General features: G+C 46.9%; 1 protein-coding gene across 6 annotated transcripts in view; it reads right to left on the bottom strand.

Moving 5' to 3' along the window:
* Nucleotides 1-18,385, bottom strand: part of IL1RAP (interleukin 1 receptor accessory protein) — a 43,767-nt gene extending 25,382 nt beyond the window's left edge. The window contains exons 1-2 of one of the 6 annotated variants that reach the window (XM_082055851.1): nt 18,280-18,385; nt 1,997-2,064 (exon numbers count right to left, since the gene is read on the bottom strand). In XM_082055851.1, coding sequence (XP_081911977.1) covers nt 1,997-2,063 — 67 coding nt within the window. In that variant the 5' untranslated portion in view covers nt 2,064; nt 18,280-18,385. Of the gene's footprint in view, nt 1-1,996; nt 2,068-2,167; nt 2,295-17,917; nt 18,038-18,279 lie in introns of those variants that run through there. The other 5 variants (XM_082055845.1, XM_082055847.1, XM_082055846.1 and 2 more) reach the window with 5 other exon arrangements.
* Nucleotides 18,386-22,599: the final 4,214 nt, after the last annotated feature.

The raw sequence follows: 22,599 nt of genomic DNA, 5'->3' as shown, positions 1-22,599 counted from the left end.
GGCAGATGCAAACTGTGCACAGCCCATCTGCATTCACTCCAGATAACCTCTGCTCTGCTCCCTCCATCTACACTCCCCTCTCTGAGAAGAAAAAGCAAGCCCAAATGCCGTAACATTATCAGAGCATGTCCAGTCTCCCACGCTGCTCTGTATTTATGACTTTGCAAGGGTGAAATGAGCTCCAGTTGCCTTTTGGTGCCAGTTCCAGGAAACCCCACAGTGTAACAGAGGGCTGCACAGACGGCTGCCCCTCCATCCAAGTACAAGCAGTCATGCAAGCCTGTTATGAATAACAAAAGATGTTTTGACAGCCCAAAGTAGTTTATGATGTCCATGGAACAAAAAGGGAGCTCTGAACCAAAGAGTGGGTCTGTCACCCACAGACCTGCAGAAAATTAAATGCACACACTACAGTGGATTTGCAGAAGAAACGTATTTTAACTGATCACGTATCCCATGCATCACCCTTCGACAAATGTTCTTGCAGCACTCCACAAGGGCTCTACCCATCCTGTACAGAAAACCCCTGCTAAAGGAGAAATATTTTTAAATCACTAAATACCTCACAGAAATACATGGAGGGTTCTGCCAGATCAATTGGCACAAGCCTGCATGACCCAAACACCAGGGTGCTCATTTCACAGCTCCCAGCTGACAGTCTCAGCTTTTAGAATTGCTCTAACATTTCCTGGGCAGCCCTGATTCAATTGCATCTACCTCCCATTTCTGAAAAAGCCCAAGATGACTGCACGTGGGGTGTCGTAACACTGCCTCAGCAGGAGGAGGATATTGCGTTGGTGGAGAGCAGAACAGCACATTCAGAAGCACACGCAAAGCGGGGATTTTCCCAGCAAGCAGTAGCAATCTGCGTCTCTGGGTCCCTCCTTCCCCAAGAACTCTACCACCTAGGGCTTAGCGGAGGAGATCTGGGCCATATATTCTTTCTCCTTTGCTGCTTCCCCATTGCTCACCACTTCCACTAGGTCCCTGTTAGCCAGGATGGGACGTGTCCTGCTGAAGACTACAGCCCACTATGAGAGCAATCCAAGGAGAAAAAGCCTCCCAGCCTTCAGCCTCTGCAATGAGCCCTACACTGAGATGAACCTTGCTGAGAAGCACGTTGTGATTCTGGCCCCAGTAACTCAGCATGGTCCAAGAGATAATGATACAAGAGCTGTTCATCTGCTCAGAATATTATAACTGCTTGTTTGCCAGCACTGCAGAGGGCCAAGGGCTCATGGGGGGACTTGCCAATCTCCTGCACAGCCCTTATTTCTGAACATTTCCCCTAATAAAGCCAGCGCCTGTTCTTTCCTCCCTCCCCCTTTCCACTTGCCTCCTGCAAATCATGCTGTCTCCTTCCACCCCCAAATAGGAAGTCCAGAGCCGAGACACACACAATCTGCCTCTTCACAAGAGCTGGGCTGAACATGTGCCAGAGGAGCTGCGAGCATTACAACATATTTCCTGTCAGGAAAGTGACTCAGTGAGATGGGTATGAGAGCTCCTCTCACTCAAGAAGTTCCCCTCTCCCCTTGCGTTGATGAGGCACGAGTCAGAATCTGAGAGCCGGAATTTCAACCCCTTCCGGATCTAACCGGGAATAGCAGAGTTCAGGTTCAAGCCCAGGTCCTGCGTGCAACTCAGTGACAAGTCAGCGCCATGTACCAAGCCCTGGTTTCACCCCTCGTAGAAGGAGATTAACAATACTGACCAAGTAGGCAGCTTGAATTTACAAAACACTTAATTTGAGATGGTGCTTGTTGCTATTATGCCCCCATTTCCACCACAATCTCAGCCTCTACACGTGAGCATTATACAATACCCACACAGAACTAACAGCATACATGCATTTTGCTAAAGTATTTTACACACGACCATTTCATCCAGGAATACTGTAAATGCTTAAAATCACTGCAGCCAGTTTTCTTTCTCCAGTTTCAGATCACCTCTTCCCACGATAGGCGAGCAGACCCATCGCATGCCACATCCTTACCAGAGCCGCTGCCAAGGGTGAGCATGCACAGCCAGAGCATAACAGGCAGGACACTGACCATCTTCATCCTGCTGAGACAAAGCACACACAGAGCTTCTGGTTAGTTTACAATATTTCATCATCACAGACAATTTTTTAACTCTGAGTGTATGCGTTTATTCCTCTGCTCACCCGATGATCCTTTAATTCTGGTATGTTCTTTTTTTATTTCATTAGGATTCCTTAGGAAAAGCATCTGTATGGCAGCATTGTCCAGCCTACAGGCAGCTGCATGAGCTCTCCAGCCCTGGGAGGTGCTGGCTCGGAAGAGGACAGCTGAGCTCACTGACTTCAGTCACTAGAATAGTCTATACCTATGAGCACAAGGAGTAAGGTAGATGCTTGCAGGCTAGATATCCCAAACTTTGACTCCCAAGCCACTAAAATGCTTTGCTGAGACTTCACTCTGCCAGAGCACATGCTCATTTCTAAGAACAAGCACAGAAAGCATTTGCGAGCAGTGGCTGAAGCACATTTGCACTGAACACACATCCAATAGTTTGGAGTGACAACCGCACCAGCGCAGCCTGAATTTGCAAGGTCTGCCTGCTGGTGACCTGAGAAAAGGCCACTGCCAGAGTCCTGACTGCTTCAGCCTGTTCCTGCAGGTCGAGGCAGGACAAAGCTCCACCAGCAATTTCCAGCCAAACCCTCCTTGGAACGGCCACCTTGCAGGACAAAACAAGTGCCAGGTTTGTATGCTTTTTGGAAATTATCTGAATAAAGGTTTATACTTTCAAAGCAGCACTAATAGGCAAAAAACAATCCCAGACTTCTCCATTCCTGCTAAGGAGCACAATTTCCTGTAATTTGAGATAAAAGTGTGCTGCCAGAGTTTCACTTGTCGCCTGCTCCAGTATCTGGCATTCAGCTCTCAGAGCTGTTCACTCACTGGAATTAAACTTCCCTGTGTTTCTAGGTTTTCCAGGGTGCAACTTATAAGCTGGTAGTCACAGAAGCTGACGTTTACTAGATGATCTCATTAATGGGGTGAAGGTTGCACTTGGTATTCCCGGGTGCTGTCAGATCACAAAGGGAGAAGAGATGGTTAACAGGCTCAGCTTCATCAAAGCATCTCAGGTCCGCCAGGCAGATGCAGTAATGAGCATGGTGATACTGTCAGGAGCACGTTCATGAGATGACAGGGAAATCTGCTCCATCAAAATGGGCTAAAAGGGTGGGGAGAGAAATCGCAGAGCTCCCTTAAATGTGTCTCTCATAAACCTGTCCATAATATATGCATTATGCAGGAGGGCTTCAAGCATAAGCAGAGAGCACCTAAAATTGCACAGATTGCAGAGATTAACAAGAATGGGATGTGTGAACTGTACTACTCAACATCCAGCGGCGGATATTGAATCCTTCCTTTTCAATGCTGGCATCTGAAAAGCCTTTGTATGATGCTTTCCCTCTGCTGGACTCATCTCAAAGAGACAAAGGAAATCTGGAGCAAGTGGGCTCTTCCCCGCACAGTCCATGCAAAAGGCTGCAGACTGCCTCAGAAGCCATAATGCCTTCAGAAACAGGCAAGAAGCTGGGAAGAAGGAGAGTTTTCTTCCCTGGGGTCCAGCTGAAAGGGCTGGTTGATGCCTACCCCCTTCTTCCAAACTGAAATGCCAACTGCTACTCATACCGTTCTCTATTGCTATCTACAACCAGCTCCCAACACCACTTAAGATTATTCCATATGCAGGAAACAAACTGAGGTACTCCTAGCCCTGGAAATGCTGCAGAAAGATGGAACATCTTCATGCCATCAGATCAGACAGAACCAACACGCTGCATTTCTGGTTAGAATTTAAAAACTTTTGGTAATTCAGATGCTGGAAGAGAGGGAGTGTAATCAGCGGGAGGATCGTTCCCATAATCAAGATCCCTCATGTGTTCCCTCTCTGTTTGTTATTAGATAAATGCACAGAGCGTCGTAACTCACCCATATTTTCCAGTGATTCTCTCCTGCATTTTGCACCAATCAGACTGAATTCAGCCCTGAAGCAAGGAGGGACAACTACTGACTTTGGATGAGTTTCTCTCATTTAGAGCAAGGCCATTTATGTGGCCTGAGGCCAAAATAAACTACTACGTTTCACTCAGTGATACATGAACTCTGCAGCAAGCCAATATTTACATCTACTAACTATGCTCACAGGAACATGCTCCTTTCGACTGTCTCAAAGAACCACCAGGTCTCTGTTCCCACAAGTAAGGTATCTAAGCGTTCTACACTCTGCCTGCTAGTAGGAAAATTCTGATTTTATAACTGGGTAGAACAAGAAACAAGAAGTCCTGCACAGTGTGATTTACTTCTGGTTCATTCCAGACTCTCCAAAGATCTTATCAGTGGAGACAGACAGACACAGAGCCTGTCGGATAACAGCAATTTTGGCATTATGGAAACGGGACTCCGCTGACCACAGCCCTGGCTGCTCTCGCACTATGCAAAATACAAAGGGCCATGGAAGGCATGTGCACAGAGTCAAGGGGTGGTCAAGGTGGGTCATCACAACCTCCTGGATGCCCTCACCACATCAGCTTTTGCCAGCTGAGATGAAGGAAGAGGATTCTCCCACTTTGCTGAATAAATTGAGAGCTTGCATGCACAATGAACTGAAAAAAGAAGGGACTGTAGGGCAGGATGGCTTCTGCAGTCCAGCTCCTTTCCTGTGGCATATGATTATTCAAAAAAAAAAAAAAATCAAATTAATGCCACAGAATCTGGTGGTTTGTACTACTAACACAGCACATGGACCAACTCTTATGCACTAGTGCTGCTAGCACTGCGATGCTTTGCTTTAAATGGCGCAAAATCTGTGATATACCCCAAAATAGAAGGGTTATTTCCACAGTAGTCCTGTGGTCACACAATGTCATCATTTCTTCCCAGGGAGGATAACATGATTCTGCCAGTGACACCAGGAAAAGAGCGTTGGACCGCCCATTGAGCGGCAGAGAGAGGGTGGGTTTTGCAATGCTGTAAGAACCTGATGCCACAAGACTACAACCCACCCCAGTCTTGCCAGGAACCAAAGAGTTCTCTCAGCCTTTTCCAGCAACCTGCTGCTTTATTTTGTGTCATCAGAAAGTATGTTGCCATTTTGCCTGTATACAATGCAATTGCAGCGGTGCCTGATTAACTTGTTGCACAATTTGGTATCACTGCACGGAAACACCAGCATCTCTGGCTGCAGTCAGAGAAGCCAGAAGTCAGAGAGTTCAAAACTCCAGCTGAAGCGGAGGGGTTCCCCCAGCTGCATCCATCCAGAAAGGTCACAGACTTCACTTCTAGTATACAGAAAAATAAAATAAAAATCAAACGCTAAAGGAAGCCAGGGATAAAATCAGCAAGCAGAAGTGCATACCAGCTCAGAAATCACACCACAGATCAAAAGCAGGCAAGCAGAGCTGCCAGAAGACAGCTGGAGAGCTTTGGTACATCCTCAGCACTCCAGGAACTTCTCATGAGACCAATATACTCAGAGGTGTTCTTAATCTCTCCTGAAATTAACATTTTAATAACAATAATTAACAGAGCAGTTGGGAAAAACAATCCATCACTGGAGTTGCTCATACTGTTTTTTAAGGAATTTACTTGAAATGTTCATTTTGTTCCAAATCAGAAATTGTTTACTTTTCATTCCTGAGCATTTTCTTCTTCAAACTTTCACCTTCTGCCTACTAGGAAGCCAAGAAAAGCGGGGTGGGAGGAACAAGGTGACGGAAGCGTCTCCTGTTCTTAAAAGCAGAGGTGGTGGAAAGGTTTGTTTTTTCATTGTATACTGGGCAGCAGTGGCCTTTATGTCAGAAAAAACATTAATATTTTCATATAAAATACCTTTTAATAAAACACCCCCCCAAACAGATCTAGGCAAAGAATTTTTCACTCCTGCCCTTAGCAGCATGGACCTTACAAAGCCTACGCGCTTTCCAAACAATTATAAAACCCCAGACAGGTGTCAAATAATTAACAAAGAGTGCTGCACTCAAAGTAACTACTGTACACCTATTCTCAAAGACACTGTACCAATTCTACAGAACAATGCTGCATTTTCCAAGAAAATGCCTTTGTCCCTCCTAACCACAGGCACCTAGGGAGAGCTGACAGGTTTTTTGCTTTTCACTGAGAAGTCACACCCTGGCACGCAGAACAAAAGCACCCTTCAAAACCTCGCCACTAAGTGCTCCGGCTGAAAGGGCATTTAAAATAAAGCAGTTTCAGAAAGAAGAAAAAAATAATACCGGCCAGAGCAGGTCTTACATATTATTTTCTTTCTGTAATTCTGTCCCAAGCCCCTCCGAGTCAAAAGCATTTGAGAGTGCAGGACTGGCCCCAGGAAAAGGGATGCAGACACGAGAAGGCTAACAAAACCCAGGGTGGGCTAGCTTAGGAAATACTTTGCTTCCACACCATGTGGACTTGGGGCTGAAGGGCTGCAGCGTGGGGCTGGCGCTCAGGAGAGGGGCACAGCTCCTCAGCTCCAACATCATAGAATCATTTAGGTTGGAAAAGACCCTCAGGATGACCACATGCCCACAACCCTGCATCATCACCCAGCAGCATTGGAGACAGCTTCTTGGTGAGTCTGCTAGGTTTTCTTATGGGGAAAATAGATGTAAAGTCCAAGTAAATGTAAAGGATCCAAAAGGCAGACAAAGGGCAGTATGCAAAAGCAGCTGCAGAAAAGTAATAGCACAAATACTAATGGAAAGTGGGAAAAGGCCCTTCAGCCCTCCAGGAAACACTTTTGCTTTTCAGTGTGTGCAGGAGTAAGTCAGACAAAGGGAGGAATTACTGTAGCATAAACCATCTTGGTGCCACTTAGCTGGGATTTGCGCAGCGTCTCTCTGATGCTGCCTCTCCTCCAGAGGCCCTTTGGGCACCGCACAGCACCACTGTTTGCTGCAGCACCAGCGTGTCCACTCATGTCCCTGCCTGAAGCAGAGCCACTCCTGCAGAAAGCCCTCCCGCGCAACCCAACATTACACCGAAATCTCTGAAGATGTGGGTAGAAAGACAGGTGACAGGTTTTGGAAGCCCAGCTTTTTCTCTCCAGGAGGAATTTACACATTAAAGTTTTCCTTCCCAGACAGCTTCCAGAAATGAATGGGGGGGAACCAACAGCAATTTGATGGCTAACGCCATAAGCACCTCAGAACACTTTCCCTGCTTTCGTGCACGCTTCACCACACTCATCACTTCAAACACAGGCACACTGACCAGCACAAGGCCCCTGACACTGTCCTTGGAAAACATTCACATCTCTCCTAAGGGCAGAGAGCCCAATTTGTCTTGGCAGCAGCTCCCTAACAGCCAGGCACATTTCAGCAGGAATCAGCCAGGGCTGAATCCTGGCCCACAGTCAGGGATGCTGTGGAGCAGTCAGTGCGACCCATTCAGCACATCCAATAGTGACACATCCAAGTCAGGGACTTGCAAGATCAATGCTGAAGTCTCACTTTTCTCAAGGTAGCTGCACTTAGCAAGCTATCACATGCCTAACAGAGTGGGTTGAAAGGATTTTGTTCTGGGATGTTTCTATTATAAAAGTAATTTGTATCGTTAAAACCAAAGGAAACACTTACGTTTGAGCAGACTGAAACTGTAATCACAGCAAATATCAAACACTAGCTTTTGCAGAGGCGGGGTGAAAAAAGAATTAGACTAACGGGAGGGAGTCAGATTGAAAGCTACCCTAGTCTCCCCCTTTACTAATACAAATCATCTGCTGTCTTCCTTGTCCAGAGCTGGCTCCTGACACTGGGGAGCTATGGTGCTCATACACATCTTTACACCCAGGTCTACTGGTACCCAGAAGAGGGGAAAACCAAAAAAAACAAACAAGACAAACCAAACAAATCAAACACAAACCAAAACGCAACTAACCACATACACACAAACACACACAAAAAAAAACAAACAAGAAAACCTGGAAGCAATCTTCTCAGTCAGTGGCTCAGCCAGCTCCTCGCCAGTTGAGGACATGGCACCAGGCACCTGAGGTGGCTCCACTGCCCGTCACCCACTGCTGCCTCTTCCTGGCCTCCTGCGGTGAACATCCAGGTAAAGGGCTGCAGTCTGCCACCTTTTTACTAATTACTTTTTATTAAATCACCAACACGAGAATGAACCAACCCAGCAGTATATCACTCCAGGGGTCACCCCGGGAGGTGATCCCAAGCTATTTCTCCTCCAATGCAGCAGTGCAAACCACAGCAGCAAGGCTGACCTTCAAAGAGCACCAAGAGCTCCTGTGGGCAGAGCAGGCAGTGGCCCCTCCTCGAGCTCAGAGGCTCAGGGAAAAGCAGGGAGATGGTCATTAACAGTGACTCATTTCTGGGAGCTCCCTTGGTAGTGGAAGATTTGCTTCTGTCAGTACCAGTATTTGGGACAGAGGTGAATGCCAAGCAGGCAATTTGTGGTCTGCTGTTGGCACCTAGATACCATCTCCCAGTGTCCTTTTGGCTCAACAGATTTCACACTAATAATCAATATTCAAGGGAAGAAGCTATTTTTCCCCCTCTCAAGAGAAAAGAAAAAGTGCAACCTAGACATGTGGAGAGAAGTGCAGGGGGCTCGAAAATAAATCTGAAGAAAGTCAGTATCCCCTCCTTTCTGTTTCAGTTCTTCTGGTGTCCTCCTAGGGCTTGGCAAAGCAGAAATGCTATGGATCCTGCACGCTGCTCTGCTTGAGACCAGGGTGCTGCTGAGTATAATTTGGCAGCTGTTTAGCAAGCAGAGCATGCTACATTTCATACATTTAAAATAAACCAGCTCAATCTGTCACCTCTCTGAAATATACGCACACCTGGACAAGACAAATAAACAGCTGGGACTCTCACCAAGAGATCTGTGGAGTGAGCTGAAGAGGGGCAGGTTGAGCCACAGCTATGAAATCAAACAGCATGGATTACAAATGCATACATGCTGGCTACCAAGCAGTTCAAACACCAATCTACAAGAGCACTTCTGTGCTCAAGGAAAAGGTATCCAGCCAAGTTAGTCTATTTTTTAAGCCTGAATAGCCAGGGAATGAAAAGCTTCCAACAGAGCTTCAAAGAGTGCTGGGGCCTTCCATGAAGCCAGACACAATGCTTCTATTTTGGACAGCGATGTTATAGCAAAAGGACAGCTCTGAGAAATACCCACATATTGCGCTACAGGAAAATAAACTGACAAACTAATCTTTGCGCAGAAAAAAAAGAAATCTGCAACCAACATGGCTCAAACACCTGAGGATACTTAAGGAATCCACAGTGAGATTTCTCCCTCACTGTAAGAGTGCCCATTAGCTCTTATGGAGCCCCTGGAGACATCTGAGAAGCATTTAATTTACACATTCTGCTTCCTAACCTTTATAATGGCTTTTAGATGTAAGCAACTCCACTGCCTTCCCCAAGAGGTTATTCTACTGTCCCTGTGCACATAACAACACATCCACATTGTGCAACAGATTGCACAGCAGCAACCCTAAGCTAGCCCAGCCCAAGTCTCTAAATCCAGAGAATACAATGCAGACTCATGCAGGTTTATCAGCTGGGCTTACTGCCTTTTGCATGACCGGCCTGGGACTCTTGAACCCCAGAACAGCTTTCCTGAGAGAGACAAGCCCAGCCTGGCACAGCAAGAGCTCTGCTGCCCCACTGTACATCCCACTGTCACAACAGGGGCTGCACCCAGCTCTGCTGAGCACTAGCTGTAATGGGCTCTCAGTCTCAAAAAATACTGCAAGAGTCTCTTAACTTCAAGCCCTTGCTGCCAGCTACATACCTGCACTTTAATTTCATCTCCTCCGCCTATAGCCCTCAGAACTTGCAGATCAGATTCCCAGGATGACTGCTCTATATTCAGCCGACATCTTCCCCCTTCTTGTTCCCTCAGAGAGGGACACAGCAGGCAAAAAGCCTCCAAGCACCACCATGCTCCAGAGCACAACATCACTGTGTTTCACTCCCCTGTCCAAGCATCTCTTTTTCTGTGCTGTTGCCACAAAATCCCCAGGCAGACTGTGATGTCTCCAGCACCGCTAGCTGGTTTACCCACGCTGCTGTGAGTGGTGAAGACCTGATCTCCAACTCTCCCTGCAGCGCAAGAGGAGGATATCCTCAAGTGACTCCAGGTATCCTGAAGCAACACATTCATGGGTAAAAGCAAGTCAGCTGAGCTTTTCTGTTTCAAGTTTGAGCCACACAGTCTTTCCACATCTGGCACTTATATTAATCATGTTAACTTAATCAGATTTACAAGAAAAAGCAAACAAGAAGAGGACTTGGAGATGCTTTCTTCCCTCTCCCCTAGCTCAGGTAGGCTGCTCTGTAAGCGTGCAAAATTTAAAGCAATAGTAAAAGGAACAGCAAAGGCACTGAAAGCCCAGAAGCTACCTGCCCCATCCAGGGCAACACCCCACTTGGAAGCAGTTCTTCCAGCCCTCCCACAGGCCTCCATCTTCCCATTCCAGCCACTTGGTCCTCCTGGTGACTATCACAGCAACTTTATTATGTGTGCCTGCCCCGTCCTGGTCAGCACAGTACAGCTGCACCCTGCAAAGGGGACTAAAAAAATCTGGGTACAGACAGAAACGAAGGAGCAAAAGGGAAACAGAACAAGACGGTCCTTCCCATGCCACATGTATCACATTTGCTCCCATGTCTCTAACATTTCCTTCCGCAAATATTTGGTTATGACATCATAGGACACTTGCTTGGGCTCTGCCTGCACTGACCTCATCAGCGCAACTCTAAATTCAACCTTCAGACAATGGCACCCAGAACTTTCAAGTACAGGAGCCCCCTGCGAGGTCTGCTCTGTGACCCACAGCACCTACACAGTGGGAAGGCTGAGGGGAAGCTGCAGGCAGCAGTATGCTGTGATTGTCATCAATATTAGTTATTTGGGGAGCATATGATTGATCTCATAAGAGCAATGAATTCATTTCTCCAGCTGAATGACAAACAAAAGGCAATATATGCGCTGCTGACATTTCCAAAGGCTACAAGGAGCAGCGACAGGAGGAAATACTGCTATGTGTTAAAAATCCTGCTGTGAAGGGCCAAAAATCTGAAAGGTCTCCAAAATTTTCATTCCTGAGGACTTTCAATGCCAGGAAGTGGATGCCTTCATGTTCTCAAATCTGCATGGACCTCAGCCCTGGGCTGACACCTCCTTGCACTGGGAGGCCAGCAATCACTGAGTGTCTTTGCAAAGCTGGGTTAAGCTTCTCTTTTGCTCTTTGACACTTCTTGGCATCAACTAGAGACCATTGCACCTGGCAGAAAATAAATTTGGAGAAAAGCATTTCCACCTCTCTGTGGTCTGGGTCAGGGTGTCTGTGCATGTGCAACCTCCCAAGGAGCCAGAATTAAACAGCCACCCTAGAGTCCATGTGGCAACAGGAGAAAGAACAAGGAAGGTGGAGAAAGGTAAATGCACTGAGGCTGTGGCTATTTTTGCAGGAGAACAGATGACGGGGAAAGACAACCCAGCCCATGGGGATGTTACTCTAGTGGAGTCTGAACTTTGCCACATCCTTCAGTCCCTCCAACACATCAGCCTGGTCCAGCTCAACTGCAATCAGCACAATTTGCCACAGCAATGTGTTTTGGGATGCAGCAGCATATCTGTGCTCATTCACAGAGGCTGGGTGCCCTACAAGCCCTCCACAGCCTGCCCATGTTATCAGACTGGTGAGCAACACATACATCCTCCTCCCGTTATCTGGATCCCTACTTATAAACAAGGGCTGGGAGGTGTCTGCGCCTGAAGGAAGAGCAGGGATGCAGCTATTTCTCAACAGAACAAATCCAATTATTCGTATTAGAGGGAATTTGTACGGCTCTTACTGTCAGAATAAGTATTTTCTACAGATCTCAGAGCTTTGAATCAACAGATTGCTCATAAACTTATGTAGGCGGGGCCCTGGATGTTACTATAGTAGGATGGAGGTGAGTGTATTTTACTTTTCATTCCTAGTGAGATTTGCTGTTTGGTATAGGGCTAACCTGGGGGGGAGAAAAAAACCACACCTAAAAATTTGGGCTCCTGCCACTGCCATTTACAATGCTCCTCTAAGTCTCTAAGGCTGAAGACTTTAAAACAGTTTACTAGTTTAGGGTAGCAATATGAGTTTCTCGTTAATCTACATGAAACCTACAGAGGCATCAATCACCAGCTGTGATGCATGAAAAATTGTAGTGCCTCCCTGGTAATCAGGCATCAGAGAGCTAATAAATGGCTGTCCCCTGAACTGAGCACATTAGTAGAGGCTCCTGAAATCTGTGCCTCCGTTTCCCCAGCCACATTTATGACAGCCTCTCCCCACCCTGCACCACAGCCGTGCATCTTAATGTCTCTAAAGTGCTTAGAGATGCTGAGATGAAAGATGAAAGATAACATACGAGTGCAAAGTATAGATTAATTCCCTGAGCTTAGCACTCACTAGAGCTGATGGGGCTAAATGCACCACATACCCACCACACAAAACTTGGATTCTGAGCCCATCTTAAATGGTAACTATGAAAGCAGCAGTTCCCTTGGAACAAGCTGTTTTGGGGCTGGTTGGCTGGGCACATGGAGCCCCTGTAGGCAGGAAACACAGAAATGCAATATACTACTATGAAAAATAAATGCATTTCCAGAATAATGTCTCACACCTGTTCCTATAGAACCTGGTAGTAGGATTTCAACTCATCTTGGTAGGAATATGACAGAGCTGTTCAGGTTTTATCAACCAGCATGTTAAGAACACAGCCAAACATAATTTGAAAAGCTATTTCCAGTTCTGTTTGTTTTTTGAATGATTAAAAATCCAGTTTAAATATTGCAAGGAAAACTTTAAATTGAGCAAGACAAGTTTTGGCTTCCTTCCGAGTAGAAGGCAAACCCCAAAACGCTATCGCAAATCTAACAGATGGGAGTTATTTTGCACTCTAAAAATTTCATTACTTTGCACTGAGATTAACTGTAATTAGCTCTTTATTTACATCTAGAACAAAAGGTAAAATGATAAAGAAAGGCAACTATAATCACAAATCACAGGCAGAAAAAGGCAAAAAAAAAAAAAGGCAAAAATTCCCTCTGAGAAGAATATGTCACGTCTTTCTCATCAAGCAGCATAATTGTTATAAATATATAGTTAAACAGCTCCCCAGCATCCTGCCAGCGCTAAGGATAAACATTTAGGTCACAGTTTTGCAAGCTTTTACAGACAAGTTGATCAAATGTATAAGAATCATGCTCTGAACATCTGAAAACATTACATCCCTACAAGTGCACAGCATCAAGCCTAAGAGAGTCAATATTCCATTACACACTTATTTCAGTCACGCAAGGGATTAAGCAAAACTGAGAAAAAAAAAAAAAAAAAAAGAACCAAACACCACCACACAGCAGCTTTTCTAGTTAGAGACATATTAAAAAAAAAAAAAAAAAAGAAAGATAAGTTTTAAAGTCCTCCTCTAATTCTGATAACACCTCAGCTTAGTAAAGTTGAAGAGGCTTCCTACATATCTGCTCAAGTCCATGATTCATGTTGCATCTTTGCCTTTCAGCCACACAAGAAAACTGTCCAAGGAGCTTCATGCAAAGCCAACAACCAGCCTTTTCTCCTGGTACTTCCAGGCTGCAGCACAGACCTCCCAGCTCACATCCAGACAAGCCCCTGACCCACAGCCACATCTAAAGCTGCAAGGGTTAAACACGAAAGCTTGGCCAGAAACACCTAAGCCAGCTGTTAGCAATTAAAGAGTAAAGGGGCTTGATGGCAGTCTCAAATGCTTCTGAATTAACTGGACACTCTCCCACACCACCTCAGGGATCCCAATACCCATGATGGACGTGGGATGGGCACACATGACCATCCAGTTCTCCTTCCAGGCATATTATGGTCTGCTGTGGACACTTAGAGAGAGCTGGCAGTTCTTGATGACCCTGCTCTGGGTGGGATTTCCAAAGTAATAGCTCTCTGGGACCTCCCTGGTGTTCCCAGGAAAAGGAACCACTTACCACCCCTCTGACTCTGCCCAGGCTTCACAGCAATCTCTTATGCTCTGACCCAGACAGAGCTTCTAAGTTAATGATCTCTTTCTGTTAACACACCTAAATCTAAAAAGACTCCATAAGAATCAATGTAGCTTTTTCATACAAACACAGAGTTGGCACATAATAGAAGAGAAATAAGTAGAAAGAAAGAAATAAAGAAGAACACTCAAACCCAACACCAGAGATGCCACCCACTGCAAAAGTTAAGGACCAGTATAATTCTCCTCATCTTACACAAGAAAGTGAAGGTCTCACTCTCTCACACTCTTTCCTTCTCTTTCCCTAACGTTCTCAGAGACTTCTATCTTTAGCCAGTTATCCTTGCTGCAATTTTCTTAGAATTGAAATTGGATAATCACCCAGACTCAGGGGAAACCTGTGTCAGAGGAATTCCTGGGGATGTAGCCCCCATTTGATGAGAGTTGTAAAATTAACAAAGGATTGACTAAAGATACAATTCTTCGGTTCCAGTAGAAATCTTGTTTTACCAGCAACTATTTTTAAGAAACCATATAACAAAATGTGTACAGGTATATATTCATATTCTTGTATTTTATTTTCTATCAAATAAGACTCCGAATTTATGAATATCATGATCTGTGCTTATGTCTCACTGGGACCTCTGAGGTTGAAGGTAACAAGCGTGCTGCCTAAGATCAAACTTCCCAAAAGCATAGGTACTGTTTGAACCCATTTCCCCAAATCAGTGTCCTTTTTGCACTCTCTGAGCATACATACGGCTCAGTCACACGCAAAAGCCCTACACATAACACCACTGTGCCTGAGAAACTCAAGATTAGCCTTCTGCTTTGAGAAAACATTTTGGGGTGGAAAGAAATCCTAAAATACCTCCCAAAAAAAGAAGCTGTTTTGTTCTAGTTTAGCAGTGACCAAATCTCAGCCATACATTTTGCTGATGGCAGAGCAGAAAAAGGCAGTTATAAACCATGGAGGGAAAGAAACCCACCTGCACATGGGCCTCTGTGCTACACCCAGGCTGCAGAGCTGGTGCAAGAGAGGGGGGTCAGCTCAAGGGTTGCAAACACGACAGCTTTGCCTTCCTTCTGCATCTGTTCCACCTCACGCAGCTGGACAAACACCAGCTCTTACCCACTGGGTACAGAGATTCTACTGGACCAGCTGGATCAGCCCAGTAGCACAGAGGAGACAGCTCTTTGCTCTACCAACAGGGACAGTAAAATCCATGAGCTGTGTCGAGAGAAAGGCAGGGGAGGAAGGAGGAGAACAGGCAATGTCTGAACTGTGAGCTGCACTGTAGAAAGTGTTTCAGTTCCCAGATAACGTGGCGCTGTTCACAGATTTCAGCTTATATAGGCTTTTCCATATATCTATTTTTATTCCCAAAGCACTTCCTATTGCTGTATGATGAAAAGAAAGACCAGGCAGTGTGGATGCTCACAGATATGTAAACACATTCACATGCTGGTTATAACCTTCCTAATTGTCCGCCTTGCTAATGCAACCTCAGAGAGCCAAGTTGGGACACCTCTTCTCACACACCATCAGCTGCGAGGGTTGTATTTGTGGCAAGTTGTTGCGAGTCAGAGTCTTACTGAAATGGGAGGACATTTGACAGCAGTACAGGACTCGGGACAAATAGGGAAAAGAATATGGATCATGTGCCTGCCAAAACAAGCAACATAAGAGAAGGAAAGAACATATTCTGGCCTCTCCTCCTGAAGGAGTAAAATGCTTCTTCCCTGGTGCTGGCACCAGGCACACGCAGATGTTGAAGGAATAAAGCTGCGACAAGCTCTCTCTGCCTCCTCCTTCCTATATGTGTGTTTCAGAGTATAAAATTACAGCATCAGTGCCAGCAAGGAGGAACTTCCCATACCTCCATGTGTCCAGGCACCATCTCACCTCACCACTCTCCCAACCCTCTCAAGTCTCTCTTACCTATGTGCTCCTGACAGACACTTTGTCGTAGCACTGCCTGGCCCAGGGTACAAGCCTACTCAAGCCTATACCAGCACAGTCCTCATCCCTGCTGCATACTAACTAATGCTCAGATGCAGGATACCTGCACAGAACCCCAGGGGTCTGGAAAGAGAGAGCCCGTAAGTGTTCAGACACCAGCTTTCATCACAGACTCTGGAGGGACCAGACATGGGCAGACTTGAGCAAGCACAGCTCTTCCTATGTAATACATAGAGACTTTGAACTCAAGCTACATCCAGAGGGACGGAAAGAAAGTCACAGGGCTCTGTGTGTGTAGACTTCTCTGCCTGACAACAGAGGCACTGGGCTAGAAACTTAACCTCTCACCCCACGGCTCTCTGCTTCACCTCCATGCAGCATCTCCCATCTTCCCAGCTTAATGTTTCCTGATCATTTCAGTGACCTGCATGCTTCCACCACCCCAGTTCCTCACAACCTTATTCTCCACATCCCACATTATTCTGCAGCCTTAACTGCTCCTCCAGAGAAAGTGTTCACAGTGGCAGGAAAAATTTTGCACCTACTTCAAGAGCTTAATCCTCTCCACTTGCCCTTTCCTGCTCACCACAGACATGCAGGCAATGAGGGCAGAAAGCTGGACCCTTCCCAGCACCGAACCCTCCCACCAGAAAGCCCTTGCACTGGGGTGATGCTCTCCATGCAAACAGGAGAGGCTTTTCCTGCAAGGAACACAAGACAGCAAGTAAATCTTCCCAAGCTGCCAAAAGCCACCTGTTATAAATGGCCCTCTAAGTTATGAGATATGGACTCTCCACAGCACAGTTAATAAATAATACCCCACAATCCTTCTGTGTATGGAAGTGTAAGTTCAGTGACAGTTCTGCTCATCCAAGAGGGGCCACAGTTAAAAATGGAGCGTCAGGAAAATAGTACGTTATTAATTACATAGCAAATATTTTTTTTTTTTTTCAAAAAAAATAAGGAGTTCACTGCAATCTTCCAAATTCAGAAGAAAAAGCCTTTCTTGGGACAACAAAGCTAAATGCACAGAACAAAAGCCACCATTTTATAAGAAAAGAAGATCTGCTAAAGAAAACAGAATTTTATCTAAGCATTATGACTAGCTATTCACAAAGCAGAAGCTAGGACAGAGAGTGTACGTGTGAGAGTGTATTTATAGTCCAGTTTACAGTAACTTCCTAAGGCCCTCAAATCAGGGTCCTGTTGTGCCAAGCACTGTACAGACAGGCTGAGGAACAAGCACTGCCACTGTAACGAAGGAAACTGGCATGGAAAAGGGCCACCTGAAGCACAGGAGCCCTAACAGTCTCTTTCCCCCCGTCTCCCTTCCTTTTCAGGAAAACATTCCCAACATCCAGCTTCCATCCAGACACCCCCTCAAAATGCTTTGCAGAAGGGGCAGCTGACCTCAACAAACACACATCAAAAGACATCTTGCTGCCAATATCTAGCCACTTTCAGGCTGTTCTCTTGGACGTGACTGTTCCACTTTCCTGCTGCGGTTTAAGCCTGACCCCTTCCTCTCGCCCCTTCCCTTTCAAGGTTCTATTTGACAGCAGAACAGGTATCAGAGGTTCACGCATTTGAAATGCGGATGAAAATCAAGTTGTATTTGTCAGTGCACGTAGCACCTTACCTAGGAATATCCACATTTCCCTGGCCCGAAGTAGGAAATTGAAGCAAACCGCTCCGCATTTCGGGTACCGGGGACACGGCCAGAGACACGTATCCGCGGTCCTGCAGCTCGGCTCAGACTTGTCTCCACACCGACTGCGTCCGTTACCGAGGGACAGCGGCGGGTCCCCCGGCTCCGGTAGCAGCACAGCCGCCACAGCGCCCGCTCGCCTCCTCCCTCCCGTTACCCCGGCCCAACGGGGCTGGACGCGGCCGCGCACGTTCGCTCTCACCGTGCAGAGGCGGCTCCGGCCGTGGGATGCCGGGCTCTGCTGCCGCGGCACCGCAAAGGCTCCTTGGGCTCTCCCGAGCGTCTCTTCGTCTTTCTTCCCCTCCTTTTTTTTTTCCCCTCCGGCCGACGAGCGGCAGCTGCTGCCGGCTGCGCACCACAACCGCCCGCCTCACCCCGCACAGCGCCCGGGCTGGAAACCGCCTCCCCCACCAACAACTTTCCCTCCCGACTGCCGGGAAGTTCACAGCCGGGATGGGACGGTCCCCGCCCTGCCCCCGCCTCCCTCCTTGCCTCCCTCCCTCCCACCGCCCACGCCCGTACAAACACGCGTGTGCCCGCCCGCCCCCACGCGCCGGGGCTCACCTGAGAACGCAGAGGGCGCGCTGCCACGTCCCGCGCGCCGTGTTCTCCTTCTCTTGCTGCTTCCTCCCCCTCCTCCCCAGTCCGCACCTCCCTCCTCCCCCGTCTCCGCCCCGCGCTCACGGGCCGCCCCTTTCCCCGCCGGCCGCGCTCCTTACGCGCACGGGGACGGTTCCCCCGCCCGTAGCGCAGCCCCGTGCAGGGCGGGGGGGGATGTCACCCCGGGGAACCGGCAGCAGCCGGGATGGGGGGAGCAAAAGCGGGTTTGTAACGCGGAAGCTGCCGCGCCGTCCCTCTCGCACTTTGCAGGGTCTCGCCGGGAGGAGGCGGGTTACGCGGCCGTGCGCGGGCCAGGGCTCCCTCTCCTGGTCGGAGCTGAGCGGGAAGGGCGCGCAGGCAGCCCTAAAGTCAGCACCCCATCACCCCGAGCCACCAAGTGACATTTGGAGCCAATTCTCTGCCTGTTTCTTTAAAGCGCGATGGCGTGCACAGCCCTAATGCTGCTGCAGCTGTCTACGCTCTCTGCAGGTCACTTGCCCCCCGTAAAGCAAAGTTTGTCCTTCTCCCCTCCGTGGTGTGCTGGGAGGGAAGGGCTCATTGGCAAGAGCCGTGGCACTGCACAGCACCCTGGGTGCTGCTATGCCACCTCGTCTCAGAGAAGCTACACCTTTTTGCTGTATCACTGCCACAGAGGCACACCAGGTGAGGCTGAATTTGTTGCTGGACAATTAGCGGACACCTGAAATGGACTCTAAGGGAAATAGTAGTGAGTCTCAGGAGTGATGGAATAATCTACGGAAATTTGGGCTGGCACCTTCTCATGGAGAATGTGGCCAGTGCTAATCAAACATGTTAGAAACAGTATCGTGTAAACTACTTCAGTAGTTAGAAACAGTATCATGTAAACTACTTCATCCAGCCTAAAATGTCCTGAGTTGGAAGGGACCCACGAGAATCATCGAGTCCAACTCCTGTCCCTGCACATGACAATCCCACAGTTCACACCATGTGTCTGAGGGCATTGTCCAGTCTCTTACTGAACACTGTCAGGCTTGGGGCTGTGACACCTCCCTGGGCAGTGCAGCCCCTCATGCAGGAGTGCCCTTGCCCCAGGCAGGGAGGAAAGCTTGATCTCCCTTCAGGTTGGCCAGGAGGCTCTTCCACCCTGACAGCAAGTGACCTGGCATTATTCGTGCTTTTGTCACCTCTTGGCAGCCTGACAGTGAAGCCATATGTCTGGACACTAAGCCTTTTGCGCTAAGAGAGCTCCTATGAGTCCAAAGTGCTGCAGCACTTTTTAGCACTATTGGCTGTAATACTACATCCATGTTGAACTGCGTTCAGGATTTCAGTCATTATCCCCAGAAGGTGGCTCCAGGTTATCTAGGAGACCAAATTTCACTCCACCCTGTGAAGCTCCTCTGCAACAAACCTGTCCTGGAGAGCAGGTCCAGTTGTACCTGGTGCAATTGCTCACAGCTACCACTAGCATGTATCTCCACATCTTCCCCACAAGGCTGTGTGCAGTACCCCTGCACACACACCTGCTGCTGTGAAAGGAGGTCCCTATCCTTGCCAGCCTACCCCAGCCCATCAAGGGCACACCTGAAGTTCTTCCCCACCCCAAGGAAGAGCAGCTGTGGTCTGGCTGTGCCACGGGGTGTGAAGGAGCTGTGACGGGAAGCCAGCGCAGCTCCGGCAGGAATAGCTCTTCCTCCTGTACCTCTTTCCTCTTCCCAAGGCTCTGGCACAGCAAAATTAGGCAGAAAGTTTCTTATCTCAGCAGCTTTCTTGTGAATGCCCTTGAAAATCTGCCTACTTGGCTTGTGCTTAGAGTCAGCTCTAATCAAGCCATGTCTAACCCAAACCCATCCAAGTATTGAAGTAACTCAATGAGACAGAGCTCTGTGTAGACTAATTTACCCCACTCTTAGGACAGGTTAGTCTGTGTTTTTCTCCATACTACCTGCACAGCTCCAGGGTCCAAGATACCTTGTCTGAAGCTGCTTTAGGTGTTTACACACTCAGCTGCATTACTGAATATAGGCAAAACTGGAATAGCAAGGAGCATTTTGTGAGCTGTATTTTCCAATCTACTTACAGAGAAATATGTGCTTAAAATCTTCTGTTGAAACACTACAGTCCACTTTTCTCATAGAAGATGAAATAAAAAAAGGATTGCATATTTTAGTTGTGATATTTAATGCAGCTGTGGGAGTAGCTCAGCTGCTCCAGTTACTGTTACAAGAATTAAATAATAATAATAATAATGATACCTTGTTCTATGTAATATCTGCCATCCATAGATACAGATCTGGGATAGCACATGTCGTTATGCTTGTTTGGGAGGATCCAGGCCCTGTTGCAATACTGGTCATGCAGGTTAACAGTCATCGACACATACACCCTGGGAAATTCATATTGTTCCAAAATTCTAGCCTGCCAGTGTAAATTAGGGTCTTTAGACCAAGATAATTAATTTTCTCTGATTTTGACAGAAAGCCAGAATACAACTTTGGGCTTCATTTAAAGCCTCATGAATTCAGGTTCAAGACTAAGTTTCCAGGATTGTTTTAAGGCTATAGCTGATAGCAAAATCCCAAACCACACCTGCTTATTGTGTTTTCATGGGAAAGGTTTCAAACTCTTTGCTTATAGATGAAAAGAATTGGCAATCCCCTACTGTAAAATAAGGGTAATATTGCTCATTTGGGCTCAATGCTGTCATAAGGATTATTTTTATATTGCTATTTTTTTCTCCCATCCTCTCTCCACACTTGCACATGCTATTTCTGTGCAGGTTAAAATGCAACACAGTTACACACTAGAGTGAATTATACTACAGTTTGAAGAGCAGTTCAGTAAGTAGATAATATTTGTTAAGCACAAAAAAGCAGCCTTGTGACACAATTTTTGGGCAAGGAGCAAAGAGTAGCATTACTAAGTGAAACCACGGGGGGGACTTAAATATCAGAGGAATGTGTTGGTGTTTAGCCAGGACACTGGAGCTGCTGGGATTGCAACTGCTGAGAAAATATTCCACAGATCTCCAGTAACAAGTAGCCAAAGGCCTTGGTTTGCTGCTGCTCTGTTCCCATTAGGCAATGTAGAGCTAGAAGCACAGGAGGAACCCGGATCATACAGCTCAGTTCTCTGCCATGTCAGGCACAATGTTGTTCATGGTCTTTTTAACAAAAGGACTGTGCTCCAACTTGAAACAAGTTGGTGTTTTCTGCCCATTACTCCTTCTAGGAGATTCTCCCAGACTGTCCGTGTCCCTGATGGTCAGGAGCCCTAGTGTCGTTTCCATCACCAGTTTAGTCCCATATATTCTGTCACCAGCATAGGCTCTCATTTCAGTAGCTGTTTTGCTCACCGCTCCTTACTCAGGTATTTTTATGGAGATAGTTCTTGTCTCCTTTCCCCACCCTCCCCGCCTCAGCTACACAGAACTGGCTTTTCAATCTTCTTTCCTAAATGACTCTCAATTCACCTCAGACCTCCATCTGCTCTGGTTTCGGTTAATCTTAAAGTGCCTATGGATGACCAAAAGCAGTTACGGTATTAAATGGGAAGAAATCTCACTGATTCCTCATACAATGACATTTAAGTCCCTGCTTCTCATTGGAATATCTCACTTAGTAATTCCAAAATTACATTTATGTTTCCGCAGATGAGCTGCAGTGGTGATCTTATATTTCTCCACCATTTCTGCTTGCAGTGCTAAGTTCCCAGGCTGGACCCGAAACATGTTACTATTCCCTTGTCATTTCCCAATTCTCTTGTATTTTTCCCAAGTCCCAGCCTGTATGCAGTTTTCTGATTATTTTTTTTTTAGCCAGCATTTCTGATACTGGGAGATCAATGTAGTTTTATAACCTCTAAAAGACATGTTCTCGCTTGTTACTTTACTCACACCCACCTAACCTATTTTTCCTTCTTCCTAGTTCAGGAAACAAGCCCTAGACTACATATAATTATAGTCTGTGTAGTTATAAATGAACGTGCCTTCTGTGTTTTACACCTACATTTTAACTGGCATTGAGAAGAGCACGCCTGATAACCTAAGATACAGGACCTAGAAGAAATGGGAGAATTACAGACATTTCTAACATTGCGGCACATGGACCTCCCATCTGCTTCTGTCAAGGAAGCTGAGGTTACCCACACATGGGTGTAAGGGCTGAATATTTTCTGTTGAGACCGTTTTCTAGTAAGAAACCCGTGCCTGGCTGTGCAGGCACACATGACTTTCAGACAGGTATGTGCTGTGCATTCACCGAAATGCACGAGGAGCTGCAATTCTATCTGTGTCATGTAAGC

The sequence above is a fragment of the Streptopelia decaocto genome, assembly GCF_964273445.1.
Source record: "Streptopelia decaocto genome assembly, chromosome: 6".
Classification (NCBI taxonomy): Eukaryota; Metazoa; Chordata; class Aves; order Columbiformes; family Columbidae; genus Streptopelia; species Streptopelia decaocto.
This window is presented reverse-complemented; position numbering and strand designations above follow the sequence as displayed.